Source organism: Dermacentor silvarum, chromosome 4, assembly GCF_013339745.2.
Source record: "Dermacentor silvarum isolate Dsil-2018 chromosome 4, BIME_Dsil_1.4, whole genome shotgun sequence".
NCBI classification, from domain to species: domain Eukaryota; kingdom Metazoa; phylum Arthropoda; class Arachnida; order Ixodida; family Ixodidae; genus Dermacentor; species Dermacentor silvarum.
Window position 1 is genome coordinate 123,336,487 of NC_051157.2, and position 12,947 is coordinate 123,349,433.

The 12,947-nt window shown below is 46.7% G+C and overlaps 1 protein-coding gene across 1 annotated transcript in view; it reads left to right on the forward strand.

Annotated features, from left to right (window-relative positions):
* Positions 1 to 12,947, forward strand: part of LOC125944773 (uncharacterized) — a 69,512-nt gene that overhangs the window by 17,234 nt on the left and 39,331 nt on the right. The window contains exon 4 of the mRNA XM_049666031.1: positions 11,857 to 11,989. Coding sequence (XP_049521988.1) covers positions 11,857 to 11,989 — 133 coding nt within the window. The remainder of the gene's footprint in view (positions 1 to 11,856; positions 11,990 to 12,947) is intronic.

Consider the following 12,947-nt stretch of genomic DNA (forward strand, 5'->3'; position numbering starts at 1 on the left):
AGCCATGGATGATAACGGTCGCTTCTGATAACGGCGTGCCCGCTATGGATGAAAACGCGAGAGTGGCAGCTCCAACTACAAGTTGAGTCGAGGGCTCGCAAAGCTGCTGCAGCACGGCAAAATGGCAACGCCGGCAAGCGGACCCGGAGCTGAGGGCTCGCGAAGCTCGAGCTTGAACCGAGCATCGGCGCCACCAACCTCAGGCAGAGAACGCTTCCGGCGTTTCGCCGCCGCTTCCCGCGCTCTCGCATTCACGGTTCTCCGAAAGCTCCCCCGGTGCTTCGCCCACTCATCATCATTCACTTCTTGGATATGCGGTGTTTCTTTCTGCTTTTCTAGCAGAAACATAGCCTGTTGTGCAGCACGGCGCAAAACATTGCGTCTGTCGTTTCATGCGACTTGCCATTGCTTCTTACAGCATGGCAACGTGTAAAATATTGTCACTACAAGGAGGCACAACTGTACAGCATGAATGTGAACAGAAACGAGCGTGGAGCAAAAAGAACCGAACAGAACCATGCCAACCGAGAGCACTCGCTAGCTGCGGCAGCAGCTAAACCACACTAAACTACAGCGGATGCATCTTGATGATGATGATGATTTATTGGCATCCCCTTTGAAACGGGGCGGCGACAAATAGTCACCTAGCCTGCTTGATTTAATCAGGTATACTATACATGTGCTTTATCTAGCATTTTTGTATACCTTTCATTATTCTTTTCCTTTTTCAAAAATTTACCTTGTACCGCTACCTATGATTTTAAGAGATCAGGTCGTATCCATCTTTTGCCGGCTTTTTTTCCACCAGTACTCTAACCGTCTCTTGCTTATCTCTACAGCTGATCTGTTGATGTTTCCTTCCACGTTAAACCCAAGTGCTTCTGGAGTTGCACGTTACCTACGGTTCTCGCTGGGTAGATCCCGCCGTATTCCATTAGGATGTGCTGAGTGGTCTCTGCATTTTTATTGCAGCATACACATGCCTCATCTAGTTCCGAATATTTGCTCCGGTATGTTTTGGTCCTTAGGCAGCCGGCTCGAGCCTCAAATAGCAAGGCACTGCCCTTTGTGTTATCGTACAGATTTGACCTTCTAATTTCTTTCTTCTCATTCTTGTAAATCTCCATTGTCCTTTTTGTTTGCATTCTTTGTATCCAATTCTCGGTCTCTATTTCTCTCACTTTCTTTCTGATGACTCCTGGTTGTCTATTTAAAGTTTCGATTATCCTGTACTTGGTTGCCAACTTCCTTGACCTCTTCCTCCATTCTGTGTCTACGATTTTCATGTAGAGATACTTGTGCACTTTAGCCGCCCATTTATTTTCATCCATGTACCTGAGCCTTTCTTCAAAACTAATTTTGCTATGTGCTTCTCGGACTTCAAAAGAGGCCCAACTTATATCACCCTGCACTGCCTCATTTGTGGTATTATCGTGGGCTCCCAAAGCCAACCGGCCTACTGATCTTTGGTTAACTTCCAAAGCCGAAGGGATATCCGATTTTAAGCATAGAATGGCATTTGCGAATGTTAGCGCTGGCACCATTACTCCTTTCCAGATTCCACGCACCACCTCATACTTATTGTGGCCCCACAGTGCTCTGTGTTTCATTATTGCTGCATTCTGCTTCCCCTTTATTTTCAGATTATCTTGGTGGTTGCTTGAGTAATTCTTTCCTTCATTCATGTGTACGCCGAGGTACTTATATTGCTTCACTATGGGTATTACTTGCTGTTGAATTGACACCACGAGGTTACTCACGTCTTCATTAAAGATCATAATTCCTGATTTCTCTGTGCTAAATTTAAGGCCTAGATTTGTCGCTGCATTCCCACAGGTATTCGCAAGTATCTGTAAATCTTTTTTATTGTCCGCTAGTAGCACAATGTCGTCTGCACACATCAGTCCAGGGACCTTCTGTGGCACCATTTCTCCATTACGCATGTAGGGTAAATCAAAACCTAATTCGCTGTTTTCCAGTCGTCTTTCTATACCCTTAACGTAAAGCGTGAACAACAATGGTGACAGAGGGCATCCTTCCTTCAATCCTTGGTGAATTCCCACCATTTCATTACCTTTTCGACCTTCCCATACCACTTGTACTTGGTTGTCTCTATATATCTCCCTCAACAGCTCCACGAAATCGTCATCTATGCCTTCGTGCTGAAGAATATCCCATAACAATTCCCTGTCTACGTTGTCATAAGCTCCTTTATTATCCAGAAATGCTATCGATAAAGGTCTTTTCTGAGCTACTGAAATCTCTATGCACTGAGTTATCACAAACATATCCTCTAAGCGTCTGCCTGGCCGGAACCCATTCTGTAGTTCCCCAATACATCGTTTTTCTCCACCCATTTGGACGCTTCTAATTTTATGGCTTGCATTGCCATTCTATCTAAGCGTCGACGCGCGCCACCACTCGGCATCATGAATCACTGCAACACGCGCCGCGGTCTCCGACGGCTGTGATGAAGGCGAAATGCAAAAACGCCCGCGTGCTTGCGTTGTAGTGCACGTTAAAGAACGCCAGGTGGTCAAAATTAATCCGGAGCCCTCCACTACGGCGTGCCTCATAATCAGAACTGGTTTTGGCACGTAAAACCCCAGAAGGAAGAAGACGGCTGCGTTGCTCCCACCTCCCCCTTTTAGACGCCGTACGTCAGCTGATGGATAGTTCGAGAAAGTGGAAGGAGTCTATGCTGTCACGTGACTGCCGAAGCGGCGCGCCACCGGTTGGTGTGGCCGCCCTGCCGCAGCTGCGTTTTGCCACCAGCGGTGCACCGCGCGCGTTTTCTCAGCGCTGGAGGGAGCGGAGGGGGGGGGGGGCACTTCTAGTCTGCCAACAACCGCGCTCGTCGCTCGACCACACCGTCTCTTATCTCTCCCACGCGCAAGCAAGGAAGCGGGAAGCCAGCGCCGGAGGGAGCGGGGGGGGGGGCGCACTTTTACTCTGCCAACAACCGCGCTCGTCGCTCGACCACACCGTCTCTTATCTCTCCCACGCGCAAGCAAGGAAGCGGGAAGCCAGCGCCGCAGGGAGCGGGGGGGGGGGGGGGGGGGGCGCACATTTACTCTGCCAACAACCGCGCTCGTCGCTCGCCGCACCGTCTCTATCTCCACACGGCTCTGACCTTTATGCACTGTGCATTCGCCGCTCAGTTTCTGTTGAAGTGATAGACCGCACGTACCTTCGCCCGCTGCAGCGTATGGGCTTGCTGCCAGCGTTTTGACAGTCGTTGTCTGCAGTCATTCAGTGTGATCTATTCATGTTTGTTTGTGCGCGCTCACACCATGCTTGTTCATTCAGTTAGTAATAGTCGGGCCACATTTTCCAACGCACGCTACACATGTAATGCTGCCCGGATCGGCAGTGCAGCGCTACAGGTGTGTCCCTTCGCACGCGCGCTGCCCACGGGAAGCGCTTCTCATCAACACCACCGTTTCACACGCGCCTTCTCGTGGTCATCGAGTCTCTCTTCATGTCGGTCTAATTACGCCGCAGCACACCTGCTTACTTAATCAGCTCATGTTTACTACTTTTCACAACCCGGCTACCCCGCACCGGCGCGCGCCGCAGATGGTTGTTTCGCCGAGACGAGACTTGCAACGAGGTTCAGTTCAAAACAGGTTCATTGCGGCTCAATAAGCTTTCAGGCCTGTGTAGCGGCATCAATCTGCTTTGCCGGTAGCCACTTCATGCTTACATCGACTCTCGATTACGGGATAGCCACAATTTTTTTTTGTCCTTAGGCAACCAGGTCTAGCCTCAAATAGCAAGACACTGCCCTTTGGGTCATCGTAAAGACTTTTCCCTTCTAATTTCCTTCTTCCCATTCTTGTAAATCTCCATTGTCATTTTTGTTTCCATTTTTTGCATACAGTTCGCTGTCTCTCTTTCTCTCTTTCTTTCTAATGACTCCTGTTTGGCTATTTACTCTTTCAGTTACCCTGTGCTTGGTTTTCAACTTTCTTCACCTCTTCGTCCATTCTATGTTCACGCTTTTCAGATCAGATACTTGTGCACTTTAGCCGCGCGTTTATTTTCATCCATGTTCCTGTGTCTTTCTTCAAAGCTAATTTTGCTCTGGGCTTCTCTGACTTCAAAAGAGGCCGAACCCACGTCACCCTGCGCTGCCTCGTTTGTGGTTTTACCGTGTGCTTCCAAAGCCAACCAGCCTACCAATCTTTAGGTAACTTCCAACACCGACAAGATATCTGACTTAAAGCAAGGCATCCGATTTCAAGATAGTGAATGGCAGCGCCCATTTTCGACAGAAGTAGTTATTATGCTTTAATGATCGTGCACGGCAATTCTTGAGAAGCGCAGCTTTTGTCCAGGGGCGGCGCTGTGTTGAGCTAGGTAGAGGAAGGAAGAGCTACGAGTAAACGACTGTATGAGAACACGTGAGTTCGTGATGTACGCCCTTTGGATAGGCTCGCGCCATGAAGGATCAGGTTGCAAAATTTCTCTGCCGGGGTACGATATATAACTTGTCATATCGTCGCCTTAGCTATCCTACTGTTGTCGTCATTATCATCACCTTGATGCTTTCGCAACACAAAAGCTTACGTGACAAGCACAGCTGCTTGCTTTACACGCACGATTTTCTATCTCATAACACTTTGAATAATTTTTAACGATACTGCATGGCTAGCTACCATCACAACGCATTGTATAACACGAATTCCCACAGTACATGAAATTAGCATATTTTTCTTGGGATTGTCCTCAACAGGTATACAGCTTATATGGCAATGGCAGTTTCCGCAGTATACAGTTATTTAGCACAGTAAGAAGATACAGGCGTGGTCTAGCCTCGGTTTATTCAAGTGTACGTGACTGCAATCCCAAATAATTAAATATTGTACAGTCAGCACGCCACACAATCTGCACCACGGGGAATTTTAAAACCTAAAGATGCATAGTACGCGGACTGCAGTCGGGGAAGTATGGTAGCAGAATAACCTACCCATTGATTATAGTTTATTGAAGCAGTGCTTCCCGTTGTGCTAACATATAAAAAGCTTAGACATTTCAGGTCATCATCATCATCAGCCTATATTCATGTTCACTGCAGGACGAAGGCCTCTCCCTGTGATCTACAATTATCTTTGTCTTGCGCTAGCTGACTCCAACTTCATCACCCCACCTAGTTTTCTGCCGTCCTCGACTGCGCTTCCCTTCTCTTGGTGTCCCTTCTGTAACTCTAATGGTCCACCGGTTATCCATCTTACGCATTACATGGCCTGCCCAGCTTCATTTTTTCCTCTTAATGCCAACTAGAATATCTGCTATCAGCGTTTGCTCTCTGATCCACACTGTTCCTTTCCTGTCTCTTGAGGTTAGGCCTAACATGTTTCGTTCCACTGCTCTTTGTGCGGTCCTTAACTTGCCTTCGAGCTTTCTTGTTAACCTCCAAGAATGTGCCCCCTATATTGTACACTTTTCTTTTCAACGACAGTCGTAAGCTCCCAGTCAGAATTTGGCAATGCCTGCCGTATGCACTCCATCCCATGTTATTCTTGTGTAAATTTCCTTCTCATGATCAGGGTCCCCTGTGGGTAATTAACCTAGATAAACGTACTCCTTTACAGACTCTAGAGGCTTACTGGCTATCCTGAATTCTCATTCCCTTGCCAGGCTACTGAACATTATTTTTGTCTTCTGCATATTAGTCTTCAACCCAACCCTTACACTTTCTCGGTTAAGGTCCTCAATCAGTTGCTGTAATTCGTCCCCATTTTTGCTGAATAGGACAATGTCATTTCGGAACCGAAGGTTGCTGAGAATTTCGCCATTGATCCTTACTTCTAAACCTTCCCAGCTTGAATACTTCTAAGCATCCACTGAATAGCACTGGAGAGATTGTGTCTCCTTGCCGGACCCATTTCTGGATAGGCAACTTTACTTTTCTTGTGGAGAACTAAGCTTGCTGTGGAATCTTTGTTGATATTTGCCAAAATATTCACGTATGCCTTCTGTACTCCTTGATCACGCAATGCCTCTATGACTGCTGGTTTCTCTACGGAATCAAATGCCTTTTCATAATCTATGAAAGCCATATAGAGGTTCATTGTACCCCGCCGATTTCTCAATTACCTGATTGATTACCCTTCCTGGAGTCAGCCTGTTCTCTTGGTTGACTGTAGTCAAGGGTTACCCTGATCCTATTGTAGATTATATTGGTGAATATTTTGAACAATTCCTAAAGCAAGCTAATAGGTCTATAATTTTAGATGCGAGAGCATCTTATGCTCGGGGCAGTGTCTGTTCTGCGGCGGCCGCACCATACTGCGCATGCGCAACTCTCCCTTATTCTCCTCTCCTACGCAGGTGTGCGCTCCCCTCCTCCCCTCTCCCCCTCTCCGCCACAGGTGCGGCGCACCAAATCATTGCATATAACTCTCTCTCTCACTCTCTCTTAAGGGTACGCCGGTAGGCGGCGGTACTTTCCTACATCAAGTCCCTTGATGCAGGAAAGTACCGCCACTCTTTGTGCTCTGCCGCCGGCGGCAACACTCCAATTGCTAGTAAGTACAGCGTTTGACCGCTGGCGCCACGCTGCGCCGCTCGCGCGTACCGCGTTTCTAGGTGGTTTCTTTCGCCGAGGGCGCTCGAACGTATCATATGGTTCGCATAAATGCAACTCCTGGAAGCGTGGCTGTATGGCTGAGTGGCTATGGCCCTCGCTTTGGGATCATGCGTACGCTGGTTCGAATCCCACCCGGGCTAGAATTTTTTGTCTTAATATCACGCTTTTCATTTTTCCCTCTCTGTTTTCCAGCGCGGTCGCTTGAACTCCGGTGCCACGGCGGCAGCCGTGGTGCCGGGCACCGACTCGAAGCGGCGGTCGTTGGGGTGTTGCGGAGCGCAGCGTAGCAACACCCCCAAATAAAAAAATACTGCTCCAGTCAGGTAGACTGCTCCCTCCCTGATAGTGAGATTATATTTGGATGATCAAAACAGTGATGCGTTTATAATACCACCGATCCCAACAGCAGGCTAGTCACCACCAGCCCAGCGTTTTCTCCGTCAACGCCTCCTCCGTTCCAACGGCGGCGGCTTGAAACATGGTATGCGCGAGCGGCGCAGCGTGGCGCCAGCGGTCAAACGCTGTACCTACTAGCAATTGGAAATACGCCCGCCTCCTCGCCTCCTCCTCGCCCCTCGCGAGTGCCCTCCGCGGCAGACGGTCTTGCGCCCGTTTTCCTGCACGATGATTGATCTCCCTGCCGTTGCCCTTGGAAACGAGCGGAGCTTGCGTTTTGCTTGTGTTTTGCTTTTTCGTTCACGCCATTTTGCGCCTCAGCTCGGCTGGCTCGGCGTATAGAGAACGTCGCACGCTAACATTGCACGCTGTTTCGTGCACTCTGCTGGCGCTATGCCGTGCTGCTGCGCATATAACTGCAGCAAGAAGCGTGATGATGGCTATGCAGTTCTTACGATACCGCAAGGAAAGCGTGATGGCTTGCGCAAGAAGTAGTGGCTGCACAACATTGGCTGGAAGAACTTTGTTCCGACAAGGAACAGTGTTGTTTGCGAGGTAACGGGCCTTTCTTATTGCTCGTATCAAAGCATCCCCTAATGCTGCATTTTTCCAATTCTTCCGGCCTGCTCATCAGCGTGTTTGCTGCGGCAATTTGTACGTTGCATAAAAAGGGGGTTCTCCTCAGAATGCTGAAAATTCTGCTGGGACTCCATCACCTCGCACGTCGTCAACTCTTATTCAATCGGAAATGGCATGTTTGTACACTAGCATTGTTTCTCATTCTGAATATTATATGATACTCTTCTACGTTATCTGTATCTTGTCAAATAACGTTTTTTGCGCGTGTACGAAAATAAAGCATCTTACTTACCATTCTTTTTGTTTTTTGTGTGATAAATGTTTTTCTGATGTCTAATCAAAATCACAATTTTAACTATCCGCCTACTACACAATTAAACAGTATGTTGGTGTGAACTATCAAAATACCTTTTCCAGAGGCGTTTCTTTTGCCTAAAATATAGAATGCCTTCTCCCATAGGTATACCGATGATTATTTTTTAAGCTTCATTGACACCGACGCCTAAAGAATAATCTGTAAATACCTTTCCTCAGATTCTGTTATTGTAGGTGATGAGTGGCTGCCGGCACCGTTTCATCGCAATGAAATTGCGCAACCGTCCTATTCAATGCGGAAACCACAGCGCAAAAGCTACTTTGAAATCGAGACAAACACATGGACGGACGATGCTCTCGCCAGTAATTCATTATAAGAAGGCACACTGAATATAATACCTGCGGTGCACATGCGCGCACATACAAGAAAAAACTGCAAAACATAGAGCGATCTGCCACAAGCAATACTAGATCAGATGCAAAAAAGTAAAGCAGCGTATCGTGTGGCAGAAAAAATAACTGGAGTATAGAACTCGCCTCAAAGCTCCTTTTACATCAGTGTGTGTCATTCATACGGCTTTAAGATAAAACCAACCTCCTCATAAACGTTGCCTTCAGCATTCTCCATGCTGTTATAACCATTTTTCAAAATATTCTACGCCACTGGGGCGCGCAACTGGCCCAAAATAGTGCGCCTCCATCGAATTCTGCGGCCCGTCCGCGGGAGCCCAGGCGCAATAGCGTGCAGTGCGCAGCGCGCGCACCTGGCGGGCGAGGAGAATTGAGGAGGAAAGTGCGCGCTCGGAGGAGAGTGTCGCTACTTTCAAGATCAAGGGCCTTTAGGCGCAGTATAAAGCACGCGTTCGCTGTGCTTCCGTCATTCTCTCGCTGTGCAACGATGTGCGAAACGCATGAACAACGTCAACGTCGGTGCTAGTTGCAGCGGCAGCGCCACCACCGCGGAAGCAGAGGAAGGCTCGGGAAGCCGAACGTAAACGTCAGCGTCGGCAAGCGCACCCCGAACTTCGGGCCAGGGAAGCCGAACGTAAACATCAACGTCGGCAGGAAACTTCTACGGAAGCAACACGGGCTCGGCACGCCGAAGTGGAACGTCAGCGTTATCAAGCCGACCCCGAACTCCGGTCCTTGCTCGTCTTCAGGGACAATGTGTGTACGACCACAAAGCCATCGCCTTCAAGATACCGCGCGCACCGACGCTAGGAATCACGTACGATCTCTAAATAAAGACGCAACAACCTCGTACAAACGTCTCCTCTCTCCTCAATACATTATCTCACTCTAACTTTCATTGGGTTGTGTTGCCAAGTGAAACGAAACGGAAACTCGATGCGCACCCCCCGCGATGCTTTCGCATCCCACCATGGTTGACCGTAGGGTGAGGTGATGTGATTTTTTCAACGCTTTAACATCCCCCTTCCTATGGATTAGTATAATGTTGGCGTTCTTCCAGCTCTCTGGTACACTTGAAGTTGTGAGGCATTGCGTATAAAGGGCCGCAAGTTTTTCAAGCCTAATATCTCCTCCATCTTTGAATAAATCGACTCTTATTCCATCTTCTCCAGCAGCATTTCTGCTGGCCATGTCTTGCAAAGCCCTTCTAACTTCAACGCTAGTTATAGAAGGAGCCTCTGTATCCTGTTCATCACTACACCGAATGAAAGTAGCTTGGCTGCTCTGGGTACTTTACAGATCAGTATAGAATTCTTTCGCTGCTTATACTATGTCATCGAAATTGCTGATGATATTACCCTGCTTATGTTTAGTGCATACATCTTGCCTTGTCCTATGCCAAGTTTTGTTCTTACTGATTTCATGCTATGTCCATATTTTTCGGCTTCCTCAATCTTTCCCACGCTCTAATTTCGAATATCCCTTACTTTCTTCTTGTCGATCAGTTTTGACAGTTCTCCAAATTCTATTTCATCTCTTGAGTTTGACAATTTCTCACTTTGTCATTTCTTTATTAAGTCCTTTGTTTCTTGGGACAGCTTACCTACTGGTTGCCCTTGGTGCCTTACCTCCCACTTCAATTGCTGCTTCTGAGATCAGCCTAGTTACGGTTACATTCATTGCCTCTATGTTGTCTTCATCTTCCTGTTCTAAAGCTGCATACTTGTTTGCAAACACCAGCCTGAATTGGTCTGCTTTTATCCTTAGCGCGTCTAGGTTGGCCAGTTTCTTCTTGACCAATTTTATTCTTTCTCTCTTCAAATTGAGATAAACCCTAGGCCTCACGTACCTATGGTCACTGCGCTTTACCCTACCTAATATTTCAGGTAACTGTACACAAATTACTGTTCTCTGGTGCACCTTCTGATCAGGACTTTGTTATTTTATATTCATACAGGTTTGAAACTGCTAGTTCTAGCAGTTATAATATTCTAAAGAAATCACCCTTTTGCTCAGTTAGCATTCTTACAAATGCGGTCACTCCGAGGAGCATCGTTTTCTTTCCATTTGTCGTGTGTTCCCTGATTGAAAACAAGAGCGACTGGTATCAAGCTTCGCCCTTTCACTCATGAGATGTATACGGCTTTTCAATCTATCGACATGAGAGAAAGGACACTAATTTTTAATGTTTAGATAGACCACGTGATAAGGTCCTAATTTTGCTCTGGTAAAAACAAAAGGACTATTTCATAGCCCCTCAAGCGCACCAATAAAAATTTGCAGAGAGAGTTTCGGCTCATTCACGCCACTGTCTTTCACAGGAATCGCACTTTCCTTATCTATAGTATTTCTGTACAAGTTTAAGCTCTCTGAATTGCTGTGCTCCTTCGTGTAAAGTGGCACCCTGAGTGTTTTCTCCTTCCTTTCTTTCTTTTAATCCCTTAACGCTTTCTCACAGTGCAGGGTTACAAAAGCATGCACATATGGTTCACTTTGCATCTTTTTTTACAGCGCAACTGTCTATGGCTAGGGTTCTATGCATTTGCGTGTGCAAAAACTCAGCTCCCGAAACTGATGCAAAATCGCTTCATTCTGTGCAAAAGCTTATACGTCTCATCACTTGGATATTCATTATCCGTAGATTAGTTATCAATAAGCCCCATTTTCAAAATCAGTAGACTCTCAGGTAGATAATAAAGGTTTCTCAATGATTTGCCTCTGTGCGACCCATGTCCGTCATGCCGTCATGTGTACGCTCGCAATGCCTTCTCTTTGTCGTCGTTCCAAGCGCTTGCGTGCCTGATTTCCTTCCGCTCCATCGGCGTGGCGGTCCCGTCGCGCGCTTATAATTTCCTAGACACGTTCATACATTTGCGACGCGACTGTATGCTGCCGATCAACACTGCCGATCAAAATAAAAGTGTGATTGTGTGTGTCTTTCTTATGGTTCTACGCCATAGCCGCTAAAGAGAAATAAAATTAGCTCATACCTTTGATCTAAATTCTGTGTCACGTCTGTGTCGTGAGCAAGAGTGCTTCGCTAGTAATCCACCTTCACAGCAGTAGAATGGCGCGTTATGTTCTTTCTTCTCCATCTGTCATCAAATTTTTAATACTATCTACCACTGACCCTTTTTAGCATCTGATGATATTGCACATACTCAGAAGGAAGCTTATCTGTTTCTTAAAGATGAGGCCGAGAAGCGGACGCGACACACCCGAATACCACCAGAATACCAGCCAAGCCATAAGAGAGGTGCTTTGATAGATGGATTAACGAAGCATAAGACTCCATGTAGCGGTATCCAGAGTTGATTACATCAGCAAATGAGTCATCAATACAACCTATTTCTGGTCTAAACGAACAGGCTTCTTTGCATACTGCTCATGGATATTTTCATCTGGTGTGCGCACAGTATGTATGTATTTATGTATGTATATATGTATGTATGTATGTATCTATGTTTGTGCGTGAATGGCCGTGTGCGCGCAATTGTATCGTATTACAATGATTTACTGAACATGTGCCGAAAACACTGCCGCAATATTCTCCCCTATAGGTACCTGCAAAATGGTGAATCTTACCGCAGAAGCTGAGGAATACCTCAACAAATCTGTTCGCCATGGCTGGAAAACCTGGGGTCTGGATCAAAATTACGAGTACTGGACTCACCGACACCAAACTCAATATGAGTAAGTTATTTTATAACTTTAGAACTGCTCAATATGCGCAATTCAGATACTGGGCTAATCAACTGTCTCACCCAACTGCGATAATGCAGGTAGATCAGATGAATTTCCATAAGTTCGCCGTGGAACAATACACGTGTGCGAAAAAGTATAGCGAAATTGATGTTGCGGCCGCCATCATCATGCAAAAAAATGCAACATACGGTGCAGTATTTCGTCGTTGATCATGTATGTTCAGAAACACACCTTCAGCTAGATGTATGTAATGGGCTGTTACCAAATATCCAGCGGGTATAGTGTCTGTCGGGCAAGAAATAATAAAGAGACGTCATCCGTAAACATCACAACATATCGTGACAACACTTTCTTTATACTGCTGCGCATTAAATCACGTTCACTCATGGAAGCAGAAGTTGCAATTAACAGCGCCATTGTATGCAAAAGTTTACGTTTCTCAGAATTTTGTCGCACGCACATTTTTGCACGAAGCGTTGTGCACCTCGTTCGCGTGGGCCTCAAGTACATTGCCCTTTAAGACCGGCGCACAATTTACACATTAAATCCTTTAGCGAATAGCCGTAGTTAGTCGCTGATCGTGAACTTGCATTTCAACATTTTCGTGTTAGTTGTTTGAACGTGCACCGCATAATAAATTGACGGCAACGGTAAATGTAAAATATGTCATTATATTTTAAAGGTTTATCAAACAATGCCTTCTTGCAATCACTGCCTCAAGTCTGAATTGTCAACGCTCCAACGATAATGGTCTCCACGGCGCCGCGCCAGCTGCGACGAAAGCTACCGTTGCTGCCAAGAAGCGACCTTAAAATCGTAATGCGACCAAAGAAAGGCCTAGCCATCAAGGAATACACCACACATCAAATCTCTCGTGCCATACTGGCCGCCATAAGCCCACCCCCACTGCACGGGCAACGACTTCATTGTACAAACCCGACCCGGA